This window comes from Hippocampus bargibanti, linkage group LG02 (genome assembly GCF_051943395.1).
Source record: "Hippocampus bargibanti isolate YZ-2025 linkage group LG02, ASM5194339v1, whole genome shotgun sequence".
In the NCBI taxonomy this organism is placed as follows: Eukaryota; Metazoa; Chordata; class Actinopteri; order Syngnathiformes; family Syngnathidae; genus Hippocampus; species Hippocampus bargibanti.
The window spans coordinates 7599463-7617320 of NC_142735.1; the positions used below are offsets into that span (position 1 = coordinate 7599463).

At 38.9% G+C, this 17858-nt stretch overlaps 2 protein-coding genes across 2 annotated transcripts in view; both read left to right on the forward strand.

Moving 5' to 3' along the window:
- Nucleotides 1-9104, forward strand: part of LOC148901401 (uncharacterized) — an 87189-nt gene extending 78085 nt beyond the window's left edge. Inside the window, exons 3-4 of the mRNA XM_088991243.1 lie at nucleotides 7990-8034; nucleotides 9052-9104. Of these exons, the coding sequence (XP_088847369.1) occupies nucleotides 7990-8034; nucleotides 9052-9104 (98 nt within the window). The remainder of the gene's footprint in view (nucleotides 1-7989; nucleotides 8035-9051) is intronic.
- Nucleotides 9105-10010: 906 nt separating this feature from the next.
- LOC148901402 (uncharacterized) overlaps nucleotides 10011-17858 on the forward strand; it is a 31318-nt gene continuing 23470 nt past the window's right edge. The window contains exons 1-3 of the mRNA XM_089023179.1: nucleotides 10011-10433; nucleotides 16053-16079; nucleotides 16169-16195. Of these exons, the coding sequence (XP_088879305.1) occupies nucleotides 10375-10433; nucleotides 16053-16079; nucleotides 16169-16195 (113 nt within the window). The 5' untranslated portion in view covers nucleotides 10011-10374. The remainder of the gene's footprint in view (nucleotides 10434-16052; nucleotides 16080-16168; nucleotides 16196-17858) is intronic.

Below are 17858 nucleotides of genomic sequence, written 5' to 3' on the forward strand. Positions count from 1 at the left end.
AATTTGTTCGGGTTTTGTTTTTTCATGCTTGGGTTCCGATAAATAATTTAGGAGTTAACTATTATTTTCTGTTGAAAGAAGAGAGTCTAAGGTTTCTAACGCTGTCTTGAATGTTTATGTAGTCCTAAAACTCAATATTCTGGAATATTCTGGAATTCAAGTGACAATGACAAAAACCTTGGCACTGCAGTGTCTGAAAAAACGTCTGCCCGGACGCCCAGAGCGTGCAACTTTTACATCGGGCGTACAACTTACAAAACGTCTCCGCCCGGGTGGCCGACAACTTCTTCAAGAAAAAGAAAAACCGAATTATTATTTTTTTCAAATCAAACGTTTGCTTTATTGAATATAGCCAACGTTTGAACGAAGATTTCCAAATCGGAATACATTGTTACGATTTCGAAATCTTCATTCGTTTTGGAAATTTCGGAATTTTGGTTCGTCTGCATACATTTAATTTGCATACTCGGCACAGCAGCCAATCAGAAGCCTGCTTCCTGTTTCCGTACTTTCCCGAGCGAGGAGATGCCAGCGTGATGTCATTTGTTATGATCACGTGATCGGCCGCTAACTTCCGTTAGGCAGAAAGTCAAGTAAACACAACAGTTGTCAGCGAGTGCGATCTTTGTTTTGTAAGCTTATGCGTTTCATTTTATGTTTTGATGAATGAAAGTCTTTGCGCTTTAGTATGATGATGATATAGTGTGTGTTTGTTGGCTGTACGAACCGTTTTGTGAAAACATCCGGGTTAAAATTTCACTGAATCCCGATCGCTGAAGGAAGAAAACAAACCAGATCGTTTGGCAATTTGCATACTCAGCACGGCAGCCAAACAGAAGCCTGCTTTGTGCCTCGGACTTTCCCGAGAGTTATAAGGTTGTACATTTGCATATAATTTTCCAAAGCAGACACACAGAATCTCAGCCCCAGAAGAAAGATTCAAAAGAAGCTAACAAAATTTATGACGCTACAAAATGTAAACGTACATTATCCCGTGACTGTAAAGTGTCCTTGAGAGTTTTGAAAGGCACTTAGAAATTAAATGTATTATTATTATTATTATTATTATTATTATTATTATTATTGAAGGCATTGTGGAAAGTCACGTGGCTTGTAGCAGACGACACAACGCAAACATTGCATTGTGCAACATGACGAACAGTGTATGGACAAATGACAACTGGAGCAAAATTACGATAAATTAAGCAAGGGACAATTTGTGGTAGGTACATCCTTCATAAAAAAATCTTTAATACTTTGCAACGATGGTTTTTTTGCGATTAGTCATCTTATTGTGTTTCAAGTTGTGAAAAATGAGGCAGGCAACTTTATGGGCAGTTCTCTGCCCTGGTGTCCGATAACTTTTTGTCATGAGTTTCAGACACTGAGCACTGGAGTGGACACATTTTTGCACGTCTGGCAGTGAATGAGTAAAAAAAAGTACTTTATGTGTACTTCAAATAAGTACAGAATGTGAGTAGTATTATCAACTCCGATTACACTTTTTCATGACGGGTTGGGTGTGTTTGGGCCCTCGAAGCTTGAGCACCTAATTGGACCAAAATATGGTAGAAAGCCACCAATCGTGAGAGGGGGCTATTTACCACCCAAATGTCCCCTCCCTCCCTCCTTTAAAGTTCACTCACGGCCAAGTTTGCACCTGCCATAGTCGCCACTCCACATGGCATGACAGACATAATGTTCTTGACTTGGCAGCATGGTGTGTGTTACCTCAATAACATTCCAGCGCAGACAATGTCAGTGATGACATCCAGTTCGTAAGCATTATGAAATTCTATCTTGTTGGGGAAATTCTTTGAATAAACACGACCGTATTTTTGAAAGCATTCACAATGAGTTATCGTAGAAATAGCAGAGCTGCAGATATCCACCCAGCAGTTTTAAGGAGGAGGATAATAAATGTCATCTCTGAGAAGATAGTTACTGGGATTTACATGAGTTTGAAAGAATTCTGCTGTTTTTTTTAAAGACTACCATGATCGATTCCCAAACTGTAACTCTTGATACGGTTGTTACTTAGGTCGTTTGAGACCATTTTTGCAATTCTGTACCGAAAAAGGAAATCCATACTTTAATGAATTGGCAGCCTCACACAAGCAGCAGAGCAACTTTTTATGAAGCAATGAAAGTTATTACAGCAGCCATATAGTCATATACTGGTGATCAAATTAATTCATGGTAGCCTGGCACCAATGAATGCGTACGTGAGGGAGGATGTTATGTCTTTTTTTTTTTTTTGCAGAGCTGAGCAATGACACCTTTGATCAATCAGCGAGTGAAAGAGATTAAGGCTGATCAAAAATGCACACCAAATGATTGACTTCAATTGCCAGTATATTATTTCAAAGAGGTGCTGGGGTCTTATTTCAAACACATTATTTAATAATAGTTTTAGAAAAGCTGAAAGCAACGTTGCTTGGGTCTCAAGCTCCACTATTTGGATTCAGTTTGTGACTGAGTTGTATTTCATGTCAGAAACAGAAAAGGGAAATAAAATTATACTTTCAGCTGTCTTCCTATGATGGGGAGCAGACAGTTCTGTTAGTTTGCTTTGAGCTTAGTTTTACGTGCAAAGATGTCCTCAATAACAAACCGCAATGTACGGTGCGTGCGTGTCTGTGGTCATGAATATTGTTTTCTGCAATCCCAAAAATAAAATGTAGTCAATTCAACTACCATTTTTTGTGTACTCAAAATAACAATAATACATGTAATAATAAAATAACAGAAAATACAGTCAAAAGTTTACTGTTTTTGGATTGCAAATTGTGGATCTGCCTTAAATCCTCCGGGGTCAGATGTGACCCCGGAGGACCCCAGTGGCAAGCTTATCGTGCTATTCGGTTACAGGGTACAGGGTGACCCAAAAAGATGCGTACTCTTGTAAATGTGGCTTTGATTAAAAATGTATTTATTTCAAATTACAACCACATATTACTCAGTTTATGGAAGGCGATTCACCAGAGTTTCAGCTATTTCTGTCAATTTTTAGTCAATTTATGGCTTTCCCAAGATGTGTTCCAAATGTCCACCATTTCGTTGCAAGCAACCCTTACTCGTCTGACAACGCTGTCAATCACTTTTACACACTCATGGGTACGCATCTTTTTGGGTCACCCTGTACCTGAAAGAGTTAATGAACCTGATCTGGTTGGCTGTTTGACTACGGTCCCACTATTTGTACCTCTCCTCAACAGCAAAGTCAAATCTCAAAGGCGTAAACGTAATCTGAGCAGTTGACAGTACCACCACAGTGGAAAGATATTGTACCCTTAAAGGTAAAGGGATTAGGTTTTTCTCCACAGCCACATTGGCTGTCATTTGCGTGTCAGATTTAAGTCTGACAGAATGAGCGAAATAGAGTAAAGCAGCGCAAGAAGCTGCGTAAAGTCTAATGGCTGACGGGCGCTGTATCTGTGGTAAGTGGGAGGAAAAATAATGCCGTCTAAAATTGGTCATCAACAATCCGGACTTCACACAAGGCAGAGCATACAGGTCCTTCAAACGGTTTCCTGCCTTATGGCACACACATTGTCTTTTGTTACACCAATGTGCATGCATCCATGAACACAAACACAAAGATACTGCACTAGAAAGTTATGGAGATGAGCAGATTTTTTTGCTTTACTTTCATACATTAAAAGAGTCTCCCGCAGAGTCCCTGGTTTTGCTTTAACTTAGTCCAGAACATCAAACTAGGAACACATTTTGAATTAAATAAAGGATTTAAAATACCGTAGAAGTTGTTCATTCCAGTGGGAGAGAAGCCTTTGATATAAGTTAGATTCTGACAAACCCACATTTACTGAGACAAAGTAGGACCCTGCAGCTAAATGTGCATACTGAAGTACTTTGACTTAATTATTCACCAATACCACATACCAATACTGCCAATGCCAATCTTGCAGTACAGTCTGTATTTTTCCTAAATCAATATTGTTCACAAACACTACATTTTAACTCATTCACTGTCAGTCATGTGCAAAAATGTGTCCATTCCAGTGCCAGGGTTTTTGTCATTGTCACTCAAATTCCAGGACCCACAGAATATTGAGTTTTAGGACGACTTAAACATTAAATGCAGCATAAGAAACCTTACTCTCTTCTTTTATCAGAAACAATAGTTAATTGCTAGGCTATATGGGTCTGGAGTAACATGAGGTGTAAGTGGGGGCGACTGTAAAAAAAAAAAGGCAAAATCTGCCCCAATGGTGGAAGGGAAAAAAATATCGCCAAAAGTCTCACCGCTCTTTATCGCCCCTCGCAAGAAAAACCAAACCCCGAACAAATTCGCGAATGGTGCTCTACGACATAGACCAAAAATACTACTCAATCACAGCGATGCTTGGATGCTATTTTCATGAAAGACACTGTAGCTTCATTAGCTTAGATGCGTCTCAATTCACCTTTGAAAATCCTTCCTGGTCTTTAGTTGCAGCATCAAATACTGGATGGTACACCACATTCCCCTATCGTGTGAGAAGCCAAGCTTGTTCAGTATAGCGTGCACACACACATGAGCAGCGTCAACAAACACACATCTTAATCAAGTCGGTATTTATTTGAGCGCATGTCTCAATCACTGGTGGCTTAACGTGCTTTACTTATCTGGATTTCGTATTGTCACGCAAGGGAATTATTTTCATGACCTGCACATACGGTATTTTTCTTTTGATATTCACTAGCACTGCGAAGACAGATTTGGCTCGAGTTTCTTATGAATAAGATTCTGCTTTTCTGTGTCAAAAATCTGCTCTTTATTCAAAAGAGATCATGAAAAAACAAAGACTTGAATTTAAAAGAGCAGAATTTACGTCCAAAATAAAATAAAATACATATTTTAAAACGGGGGGGAACATGAGTTTCCAATATTTTATAATTTCCGAACATGCTTCAAAAAAGACAATGTGTCTGTTGTTCTTTCTAAGCTTGTCTGTAAAGTGTCCTTGAGAGCTTTGAAAGGCGCTTGAAAATAAAAATAAAATTATTATTATTATTATTATTATTATTATTATTATTATTATTATTATTATTATTATTATTACATCTTTAGAGTTTATTCCCAAAATAAATAAATACAACTAAAGTAGCATTGTATGAAACAAGTTGAAACAATATTTTTTTTAAATCATTTTAAAACTGCATCCAAGATGGATATTTTAAAGGCCGATGTTCAGAGTGGACAACGAAAGTAGCAATTTGTTTGTTCGCTGTGATTTAAATAATACAGATGTAATCCTTTATTGCTTTTCTAGACATAAGCAAGACTTTGCTTACTTTATGTGGAGGAGAAGGTATGATAAGTTTGTGCTTCTGCCTATTTTCCCTTTCATACAAAATGTATTGGATTGGATTGGATTGGATTTGCCTTTATTAATCTCGCAGTGGAGAAATTTACATTTCATTATATTATTTTATTATTATTATATTATTATTATATTGTATTCGGTAAGTCACTGGCTTGTTTTATGAAAAAAATATATAAATTCAAAGGAAACTAAACTTGAAATGGACACAAGGCCTAACATACTTGAGTTCAATCTAACAAGGGAATAATACAGAAAAAAATATAATACTAGTAAGCCTCTGATTTGGAATTATAGTATTTCATGAAGACAGCCGCACTTTGCCATGGATTGGGAGTGGGGTGAGTCACCCAGTGCATGACTCAGTCACCCTTTTTAACTGTTAACAGTCCATCCACAACATGTTTCTGCCCTTCCTACTCTCCGTCCCAGTATTTATTGGAAGAGAAGTTAGACAAACATGGGGAAAGTTTGACAGTTCAGGAGACAGTGGGTGAGATGCTGTGTGAGCTCTTCGACTCATTCAAGTGTCCATGTCACTTGTAGTTGATCTGAAATGTCATTGGAAATTCATGAATTCAAGGCTTTACTTCTTTCTGCCTATATTACATTGGGTGCAGATGCAATTGTCCAACTGTAATTTTAACTCACCCAGAGTTATGTTCGCTTTTGCAGTGTTTATTTTGACTTTCGGTTTTATAAATCAGGTAGTTTTAATTTTAATAGCTGGCATGCGAGTTTTTAGTTTCTGGATGTATTTAATCAAATATGTAATGGCCAACCAGGGATTTTGCTTCATTGAACTGCAGAGAATACTCTGTGTGTATATAAAAGAATGATTCATAAGAAACCTTGTCCCCGTGTGCATAGCTGTATTCATTTCAGTCTTTGTTATTCATAATTATCGCACAATTTGAGCTATAAGAGACCAAAGTCGTGGAAATGTTCTGTAACACCTGAACTCTGTTACTTGAAAGCACTTTCTTTGCAATAAACATCACCGTAGCTTATTTAAGACAAGCTGTGAAAAACAGAAGGTGTGCGTGTGCGTGAACTTGTGCATGTGTGTGCGAGGCCCTACAGATTGCTTGCAGTCATCAGTCAACAAATTCAATACTGCAAACATTAGATTGATGGGCTCATGAATTTTATTTGTGCAGTCCTGAATCATTCCATGTGTTTGTTTCTTCAGATATCAACCATGGAATGTAGCCTGTTTTTAACAGAGCTGCACCACTTTGGACACATGCTCACAGAGCCAGCCCCACATGTGTGTCATCACCATGCTCAAATGAGTATTCTCATAAGCGAAAATCTATTCTGAGACATTTGGCTCAATATATTTGACTAATATACTATATAAATGACTCAAACTCTTAGTTTTAAAGTAAAGGAGGAATCTCGCTGAACTGCAGCTTCCAGGTTAGTATTGTCATCCAGGCAGTAATTTCCTTCCCAATGTTACTCAGGGTGTTCTTTGCTTCGCTTCAGTTAATCCATTGACTTAAACCAGTATTATTATTTTTTGTTCTAGTGTGATGTTGGAGAATGTTACAATGATAATTAGAACGTGGGATGTGCCAATAGCGTGAGGACAAGCGCTTAAATTTCAGTTCTCACAGATAAGTACCGGTACTTTACAGTATAATGTCATTCGGTCTTGCACTTGTGATGCCATTCACATATTTTTCAAAAGCTAAAACTTTTATTGATCATAGTTCTTGTCTCAGTCAAATATAACACCAAAGTAACAACTTTTGATGACTGACAGTTTGACTCCCAACTGCATGTTTTTTGAACAGCCATGACATACATGTCACTTAAATATTGCTTGTAACACAAGAATCAGAATCAGAAAGCCTTTAATAGTCCCACAATGGGTAAATTTGCAGTCCACAGCAGCAATTTCAAAGGCGGTGTGGGGGGTGAAAAGATAAAAAACAAAATATTCTAACGGTGCAAAAATGTTTTATAAAAAACTGTACACAAAGGTGACACATTGTAAAAGGAGCTCATACCGTAGATAAGCGATGAAGATGAATGTAAAGTTGGTTCCACTTTGCACAGCAGTGGGGTTGTCATAGCCGGTGACCGAGAAATTAGGTGATTGATCCCGCTCTTTGAAATAATTAAAATTACAAGTGTTTCTAAATCACATCAGTAACAACTTTTATTGGATACAAACGGATGGAAGCCAATGGTGGCATTGGAATGATTCATGGCCGTGTAGCATGAAGCTTGAAGCCCGGGATTCCATCTATCAACCTTCTCACTAACCACATCATATCTTCCACCCCAACATTGCTCCTTTATTTATTTATTTTTGTACAACCTGCAGGAAGCCGAATCTGCAAGGTCTGATGAACCTGACCTTCAGCCAAAGAGAGCACTAAAACGGTCGCAAACATACCAGAGCGTTTCTCACCCCAATGACATTTTTTGTTTTCAATCCTTGCACATCACATTTGAGCGTACGTCAAAGTCGCTCATCCATCTGCAACTGACACACAACGTAGGGTTGGCTGCATGTGATCGCTGCACACTGTATGCCAGGCAAGACATGACCGCCTGCAGAGAGACAACAAGCGGGCTCACTGGTTCTCTACTCGAGCATTCTGTGCCGACTTGGGGAATTTATGGCTCCATCTGTGTATTTTCTCAGGGCCTCCCGGAAAGCGTGGAAGGATGGGAAGAAGAGGGGAACAGGGTAAGTGAAGTCCACCACCTGTTTTCTTTCTTGTCTTGCCTTTCCTTTTCGTTTTCACAAACTCACTTCATCACACTCCCGGTGACTGGAAGTGTCGTGCAAAGCTGCATCCAGCTTTTTTTTTAGCTTTTTTTAGGCTTTTAAGAGCCCATCTTCTTCTGTTCACCTGGCCCATGTCGTGGTTCTAACATTGTCCATATGTCCGGGGACCTCATTGAGCTCGAGTAGCTGATAAAGCTCAATGAGTGCCAACATCACTGCCCCATTGTTTGGAATGAGAAACGTGGATATGCACTTCCTGACTTTCTGGGCGTAACTGTGTCCACACGTACTGCTTCACCCTCCAAAGAAGTCAACAAAAAAAACAAGACTCACAGTCAACAAACACAAAGTTTAGAAAAGTTAAGCCCACCATTGTTTGGTGACTAACAATGGTGCGTATCCAATATTTTTTTCCCACCGCCCTCCACAGCAACTGGCAAAATGACCACCTGCTGTAGTATTTAATGGTCTAATAAATTCATATAATCTTTTTTGAGGTTTATTATTACCGTATAGTAAACGTTTTGGGATTCTCTCATAATCCTATTGACAATTCATCATAATTATCATGGGCACTATAAATTGACATAAGATTGTTTGTTTTAACATTTGATACTAAATATTCATAAGTAGGCAGAGGTGATGCCCTTAATGTTTCCAGTCTCCATTTGTATGTATGATTTTTTTTTTTAAATGATTACAATTACAATAATTTACACACGACTGAGCATCCGGTTGGAGAATGACTTATCTACAGTTGTAATTAATGAACAAGCCACACAAATTATTCCAAACGATCTGAATCCCAATTTAAAAGCTCCATCATAAAGTAATTTAACGGCAGATCTCATAAATTTGTCGTGTAACATATTTCAAGTGCTGCATTGCAAACAAATTACTGCACGTGTGCAGCAAGCTGAGATGCACACAATATTTTCTCATATCTGTTTTCTGTCTCTTCTCTCTCTGTTGCAGGACCTCCCGTAAGTACATTTGCATCTCAACCAGAAACGTCGTATCAAAGTTAAACAGTGTGAAGGCATGGAACGTAGAAAATCACATATCTGTGTAAAATAGAGCAAAATAATACACCGCCTGACAAACTGCCACAAAAGTGTTACACATCTGCACCCGCAACTGGACTGCGAAAGGAAGTGTGCATGCGTGCATGTGTGCATGCATGCGTGCATGCGTGTGTTGAGACCAGCAAATAAATTATTGTCCTCTGAGGGCTCATATTTTTTTAAACACACACACACATGTACACACATACACATATGAACACTATGAACACACATATACATACACATTCACCTATCAGGTTCTAAAAGTTTTGTTACTATTGATACAATTGTGTTTTAACTGCACCCATAACAAATCCACATCTTGAACCCTGATTGGCATATCTACATTTCAAATGAGTACGTGGGGACCCTCCGAGTAGAGTCTGCACTTTATCATGGCTTGGGCCTTTTCAGCAAGTTTAAGCTAAAAAGCAACATAAAATACCGTAATTGACAAGAGCGTCTTGCTGGCTAATTTGAATTAACCTACTCCAAAGCGCAATTTAAGTCATTCACTACCATTCCAGAAAAAGCATGATGTGGATGGCCATTCCCAAAATTTTTGGGGTTTCGGTTTTTCTTGTGGGGGGGGCGGCGAAAAAGTGTTGGTCAAACCTCTGGCAATGGTTTTCCCTCTCACAAGGGGGCAGCATTTGCCTGTTGTACAGCCACCCCCATTTCAAGCTCAGATAACTCCAGAACCATATAACTTGGAAATTAACTATTTTTTTCTGATGAAAGAAGAGAGTCTTAGGTTTTTTATGCTGCATTGAATGTTTATTTAGTCCTAAAGTTCAATACTCTGTGGGTCCTGCAATTTGAGTGAAAATGACAAAAACCTTGGCACTGGAGTGGCAGTGAATGAGTTAAGAGGTCATGCTTGTGAAGTTGGTGATGTTTTTTCTAAAGTATTTCATGAAGTGGAACCTCTGAGATTTAAAAAACATCTATTTTGGAATACCAGTAAGCCTGGTTTGTTCAGAAGCATGTTTTCTTTTTTTCCTGAATGGAACTAGACCTGCAAGTAACATTCATGACATGTTCAACTATCTTACGCGTGTAAACGTACAACCTTGTGTAAACATAGAACCTCAGAGGTGTCAGACATGATGAGATGGTCCTCTATTTGGATTTGAGTGCCTTCACACAATTCAAGTCAAGCTAAACTGTGATTGTCATTCAATGATAACACAAATTTTGATAATTGTCTGCAGCCCCGTTATAACCTGTTTCAATGCTTCATCCTTTAATGTCTAACCTCACCAGGGCAAAGCGGGACGGGATGGATACCCGGTAAATTGGATTTGTTCTATAGCCTTACACTCTTCTTTTTGACCCAATCTTGACTCCTTTTAAAGCTCACGTGAAATTGTTTTCCTGTATTTTTCTTCTGTTTGTTGCTCTTTTTATTGCCCTTTCTTCCAACTGTTTCTGCTTCTTCCCCTGACCTCATATGACTTTCATTACTTATCATTTATCCTGTGCCATAAAATTTGAATACAAACCTCTACGCACAAACTATGGCACAAATTGTCCTTTGACATGTTCTTTGTGGGCGGGCGCTGGGATGCAGAATATATGCTACTTAATGGATACATAGAGTACAGTATGCTATGATAAGAAAGGAAGTAAACCTTTGTATTGGGGAAGACTGTTCCCAAGCCTTCCAAGGGCCCACAAACATCTCCTAATAACGAATTTAAACCAGATTATTTTCTTACAGACAATGTATTGTAGGTGTTCAAATACCTGACATGTTTCGCCGTATACTTGCGCCTTTGTCAGGTATTTGAACACCTACTTTCATTCCTTTCATAACTTTGCTGCTGTGAAATGTAAATTTCTCCACTGAGAGACTAATAAAGGCAAATCCAATCCAATCCAAATGCTCAAACTGCATTCCATATAAAAACACTGTTGTGATTAATCCCCAGAAAGTGCCACTTATGGCCGACATTGGCTGCACAGGATAAGCAGTGTGGCACATTGATGGACACGATGAGATGGAACAGCCCTGCGCTCTGTTGCTGATTTGTGGTTTCAGTGTCATCAAATTCTCATCAGAGCACACCGATACACGCTCGCCACGAGAAAGCTCAGGTTTTATAAGCAGATTGATTCATTACAACTGGCCGTCTGCACAGTGTTTTAGCGCAGGCGCAAGCTATTATGGGATATTAACATTGAGCTTGTTCTATGCAAGACAGCTTGTCTGGCGTCTGGGTATTGACTGCACACGGTAGTTGCCCTTGTTTTACCTGCTGTGTTTTTCTGCATGTCGTCTGATTGGAAATTATGGGAAGTAAATGACCTTAGGGGGTACTATGGGTTCTCTCCCGATTCGATTCCCAGTCTGACTGGCATTTCACAGCCCTGCTGACGGGAAATCCCAGCCTCTAATTACAGACAGGTGGAGCAAAGGCGCAAAATGTGTGAATCATTTGTTTTTGTTTGTGTGTGGCTCAATTCGTCTTTGTCACCGTCTTAATTAGCAGTTCCTTAAAATGTTTGATTTCTCAAAACGGAACAAAATAAATGTGTTCCTTAAAAGGTACATAATCTGGATAATCCGACCACTCTTAATTCAAAACCATGTCGTTGCTTCTTCAGCATCATATTACGCAGCAAAAAAGGCTGAACGTGTCGTTCACTCATTCACTGGCATTCCCGATTTTATTCAGGAATTGAAAAGCATGACATGGAGCTCCATTCCCGAATTTGTTCGGGTTTTGTTTTTTCTTGCGGGCGGTGCCCGTAAAGCGCCGGTCAGACCTCTGTCAATGTTTTCCCCTTCCACGGAAGTGCAGCATTTGCTTTTTGTCCTTTGTTACAGCTTCAGCTGTTGTTTAAGCGCTAAATAAGTCAGTATACTGGACTGTATATCTATAGTATTGTATTTTGTACTGCCACCCTCATTTCAAGCTCAGATAACTCCCGACCAATATAAATTGGTAATTAACCTTTTTTCTGATGAAAAAAGAGAGTCTGTTTCTTATGCTGAATTGAATTGATCATAATAATAATACATTTTATTTATAAGTGCCTTTCAAAGCGCTCAATGACACTTTAAAATCACAAAACAGGGACATAAATAAAACCACAGCTAAAATTATAAAAATAACGAGATAAAACTATACAGGGAATGCAATTTTAAATAGGTGGGTTTTGACAATTGAATGTTTATGTAGCCCGAAAACTCAATATTCTGCAAATCCTGCAATTTGAGTTAAAATGACAAAAACCCTGGCACTGGAGTGGAGACATTTTTTCACATCGTCTGGCATGAGTGAATGAGTTATTAAGATAAAAAAAAACATATTTTGAGCTAGCACAATGGTGTAGGAATGCAGGTGCAGGACGTCAACCATCCTTCAATTGTTTTCCGTGTTTCCTCCAACTAAATTTTATGTTGCATTCTGCAGGAGCTCAGATATGTCTCGCAATCGTCATGCAGCTCCTTTCAAATTTATTCCAATCAGTTTATGACGTAGTTTGTGTGTCTCGATTTAAGCGCGTGTGTTTGCATGATCGTTTGTATTGATTCTACATGTCTCGTGTCATACTTCTTCATAAATCATTGCTGAGAGGCTTGTGTCTTCCTGCCATCTAAGAAATCAACAACTAACAGACTGACAGGACTCTGCAGGATAGAGAAAATGCACCAAATGATTGCGATAGATATGTGCGGTCAGCACCGGAGTCAGCGTGTTTATACAATCACGGCAGTTTGTGACAGACAACGAAACATGGGCCTCCATCGTTCGGTCGCAATGGCTGCTGAGTGCACATTAAAGCCAGACGGTCAGCCAACAACACGTCAGTCATGGTTGTGTTCCGACTGTGCTCTGCTGTGCGGTTCTTTTCACAGGCAAATGTCATGTGGCACAAATTGCGGTCATGTTCAGTAGTTTGTGGAGTGCTGTTGTTGTGGAAACTTGACATGTTAACCTGGTGTGGTGTAAGGAACTCATCCTTTGTTTTAATATCGCATCATTATGCCGAGATGTAGCTTAATGGGTGCACCTCAATGTAATGTGCACTGCTCTGGTGTGTGGAGCAAACTTTTAAGCAGCACCCTCAACAATTACACCCAACTTGCTAATTAGGGGTCTGCACTGTACGGAATATAGTAAAGATGGTGAGGACTACTGGTGCCCTTACAAACATACACAGACTTGTGACCACCTGTGGCCAAGTTATTTAGTGTGTTTAAGAGCTGTAAAAATTGTGGGAATGCTGACCATTGCATCAGATGGATTTTTTTTTTCCGTTCTCAATTATTCTTAATTAGTGGTCGCTTCTCCAAAGTCATTTAATTTTCCCTTGTTTTGTTTTATTTTGCAGGATGTTATTTGCTTTTAAGTAGACAAACATAATACATGTTTGTGACTGGAAATGTATGGCAGACATACTTAGTAACCCCGTGATTTTAAAATCAACCACGCATTCTGTTGTATTCCATTCCACTGTGTGTATGATTAGAATAATATTGAATCTGCCTTTGTGTGTCGTTATAGCGTGCAAGTAGACACCTTGTCCCCATTAGGTCAAAAGTCAGTACTATCCAAAAGAGCTGAGTGAAATGAATACAGAACATTTGAGATTTTGCTTTTGTATGTATGGAAATGAAGCATAGAGTTTCAGCCTTAATTGTGGATGGATGGATGGATGGATGGATGGATGGATGGATGGATGGATGGATGGATGGATGGATGGATGGATGGATGGATGGATGGATGGATGGATGGATCAAATTCTTATCTACCAGGATAGATTTTGCCAGGTTTTCGACACATGATGTAGTATGTTTTGGATTCTGAGCTGTTCTTTCCCTTCATATTTTCCACTTCCTGTCATCATTGGTTGATGGTAAAAAAAATCAGATTCCAGAACACGGCCTGATCTTGGTGCAAATCATCTGCAATACGGTTTCCAAAAACATACCAGCATTCTTACCAGCATTTATACCAAACATTCTTGAAAGAGTTTCTGTGTGTTTGCGATTAATGTTGTCATTCACATTTATGAGTATTTTGTGACACAAAAGAGAGGAACATTGGCTCTGAAAAATGAGACACTTCTATTCTCTCTCTTCTCTACTTTTATTTCTATTGAGAGTACCCGGGAGTGTGATAAAGTAGAAGCCAATCTTAAGTAAACTATTCAAGGCCAGAAGATAATGCTCAGTGATGGATTCCATGTTAGCTTGAGTTTCAAGTGGGGCTCAAGGGAGCCTGTAAAACAGGTTATCTTAACATTGCATCTGCTTGTGAAAGGAGGATGTCAACGTTGAATATTGTAACCGTTTTTTGGAAGGTTTGATCCTTTTTTATGTCAAAGTGGTCTTTCGGGCTTTTGAACTTATTTTTCAAACACAGATGACTTTTGCTACTCTTTTTGCAGTTTTGGCCACGTTTGACAAAGATTGACATTTTTTTTCTCTCATTCTTGTTCTGTCACTACAAACGGACATGTCAACTTGATCGGCGTGTTGAGAAAACTATTCTATTTAATAAGGGCTAGTTTCCACCAAATGTCACCCTTTTTTCCAATACAGTACGTGTTTGATGTTAGATACAGTGTAATGATTTGAATGACAAATAATGCAGGTATCAATTATAATATAGTGCTATAATTCTTCTGTAATTTCCTAAAGATGTGACTTTCTGTTTTTGTGCTCCACAAATTCTAAATTTGAACAATGCAGTCTCGTCTTTTCCGTCGGAATTCTGTTGATGATCTCGTTTGAGATCATCAACAATATATAAATAAATCAAAATCATCAACAATATATAAATAAATATAATTACAATGCTTTTTAGTCACGTGGCCCTGAATCATCAACACATTATTGTTGCAATACCAATAAATCATCAGACCTAAATCAACCACCAGGAAGAATCATAAAATGAATGGCTTGTGGATTCGTTTATATGGGTTCAAATGAATGGAGCAGGATAAAATCTACTTTTCAGTCTTCTTTTTCATGTGACTGTTGGTCTCTCTCTTCCCCCCTAATCTTACATTATCCTTGCTAATATTCTACTGTATCTAGATTATTGTGTTTGAGGATGATTCTGTGTAATTTATCTTTCATTTAAGTTTAATAATCAGAATCAGAATCAGAATCAGAATCATCTTTATTGCCAAGTATGTAGGACACACAAGGAATTTGTTTCCGGTAATCGGCCCATTCCTTCTTCTCAAGGATGTGTCACCCTTTAATTCACTTTCATTTGTGGATTTTAGAACCACACCAAATGCTCTATACCACGTGTCAAACTCTGGTCCTGGTTGGCTGCCGTCCTGCATGTTTTCCAGGTTTCCCTGTCACCACACACCTGATTCAAATGAAAAAGTTCAGGCTTCCACTGAGCTTGCTGATGACCTAATCATTTGAATTGGGTATGTTGTAACTGGGAGAATTGAAAAGCAGGCAGGACGGCGGCCCTCCAGGACCTGAGTCTGGAGAAACTGACTTGCCTGGAGAAACTGACTTGTCTAATTGTCTTATCTAATTGAAACTGACTCGACAACGCATCAGTGCATGGTTTTGGCCAATGACTACACCTCATTTTGCCTCAGAACAACCATCAATTCCGCACAATGGTGAAAATGAGATTTTTCTCCCCATCCTTATGCCTAACATTTTTGCTGAAGCTAAACATACCCTCAAGCCATCGGCAAGCCAGCACAAACATTGTGCAAAAATATTTTTTTTAAACATGTTAATCATGGTTTTATGTGCCGTGAATAGCTTACTATGAAAGTTTATCATTTGGACTGTTAACAGTTTTGTCTCTCCTAGGAACAATTGGGCATACTTTCCTAAAATGTAAAACCTTTGTTGTACTTGTGCACATTACCTTCGGATGTGTGCTTTATTCATTCTCTCTATCGGTCTCCAAACAGGGTCCACTTGGCTTGGATGGTAAACCAGTAAGTAGAGCATAAATCACAAATACAGGACATGCTTCAAGTGTGCATTAGACATGGTTGAACTCTAACTGGGTTTTAACTCCTTTCAGGGAATACCGGGTCTCAAGGGAAGCCAGGTAGTACACACACACACACACACACACACACACACACACACACACACACACACACACACACACACACACACACACACACACACACACACACACACACACACACATTGTCTTGTTCTTGGCCCATGTCAGAACCTATTTGCGCCAGAGGAATTGCCATTTTTGGAGCAATGGCTCCATGTGGGTGTTTAGCCTTGAACCCCATCAGTCACTTTCACTGCTCCTGAGGGAATGTTTCTAAGTCCGGTAAACCACTGACGGTAGCCATCTTGGTTTTTGATATACTCCTAAGTAATCGCCAGTTTAAAGGGGTGTGGGTTTGTCATGTTGTCAAGGTTGAACTGCAACAAGCGTTGAAAGCCTCATTCACGTTTCACCTCTGAGTGTGATTCATCAAACCTTCCCTGAATTGCTCCACACTGTGAGAGACCCTTTATGTATCGCGAGGAAACAAAGCAAAGCACAGCAATTGGTTACACAGTCGTGGGAAAATGTGAAAACTTTGCTTAGGGGCACATGAAAGGGCCCTTTGAGTAGGCGGCTCTTGATCTGGTCAAATGGCAAGAGCTTCTTCAACATCATGACCATTCATTGAGCCACTTTTTCCTGTCGAAAGGTCTTGTTTAAAAGTGAATGGTTGAAATATGTCTACGAGGTCTTCACTAGTTATACACTATGAAACTGTTGTTTGTCAATAATCCAGCATTTTTAATGTACTCCCTTATGAATGATGCATTTCCAAAAATAAAACTCATGATGTAAAATGTTCATGAAATTCACATTTGAAATAACAGAGATATTATTGGGATTTTCCGATTGAGCATACAACATAAAATGTTTTATAATGGATTCAAAAGCATATAATTTAGCCAGGAAAGAGCAAAGCCATTTATCATGTCAAATCAAGTCAACTTTATTGTCAAATGTGCTCTTTGTCAACATGAAGCACAGATGAAATTTCTTTCCTCTCAACCACAGGAGAGAGAGGTGCCGCTGCGGGTACCCGCGCAGCCATCAACCGAACAGTTGTCATTCCTGTGTAGACTCTCAATCTTTCATTGTGAGAGCTCAAAATGATTGATTCCCACATTTTGTCAACAAGCATCAGACTAAAAAAAGTCTACTCAGATTTCTTTTGGGGATGTTTGTTTGTTTGTTTGTTTGTTTGTTTGTTTGTTTGTTTGTTACGTTATTTTTTTTCTTCCTCGTTTTGCTTTTTATTTTGAACACAAAAACAGGTAGCTAGGGCTGTCTGTTCCTCAAGTCCTCTCACTGGCCATGGTCATGGGGGAGGGTGTGTGTTCCATTTCCATCGATATTTTCATGATATTGCATTTTGATTCAGCCGGTGTAGAGTGCATGCTGTAAAACATTGAGCTAAAGAGAAAGGCATAATTAAAAGTACAGTACAGACAAGCAAATGCTCACATTCACCCCAATAGGCAAGTTCAATTATCATTAATTGTATGATGCAAGCCTTTATTTTGTAAAGTAAATCACAATTTATTCTGCTAGCAAAGACAATTGAACATATTTGAACTCTGCACAGTGTGCAAACCTCAACCGAAGCTATATTGGCAACAAAAGTGAAACAATGTTGAACATGTTATAAATACCTTCCCAAATAATGAAAGCCAGTTGTCTGATCAGTGTAATTTACACATTT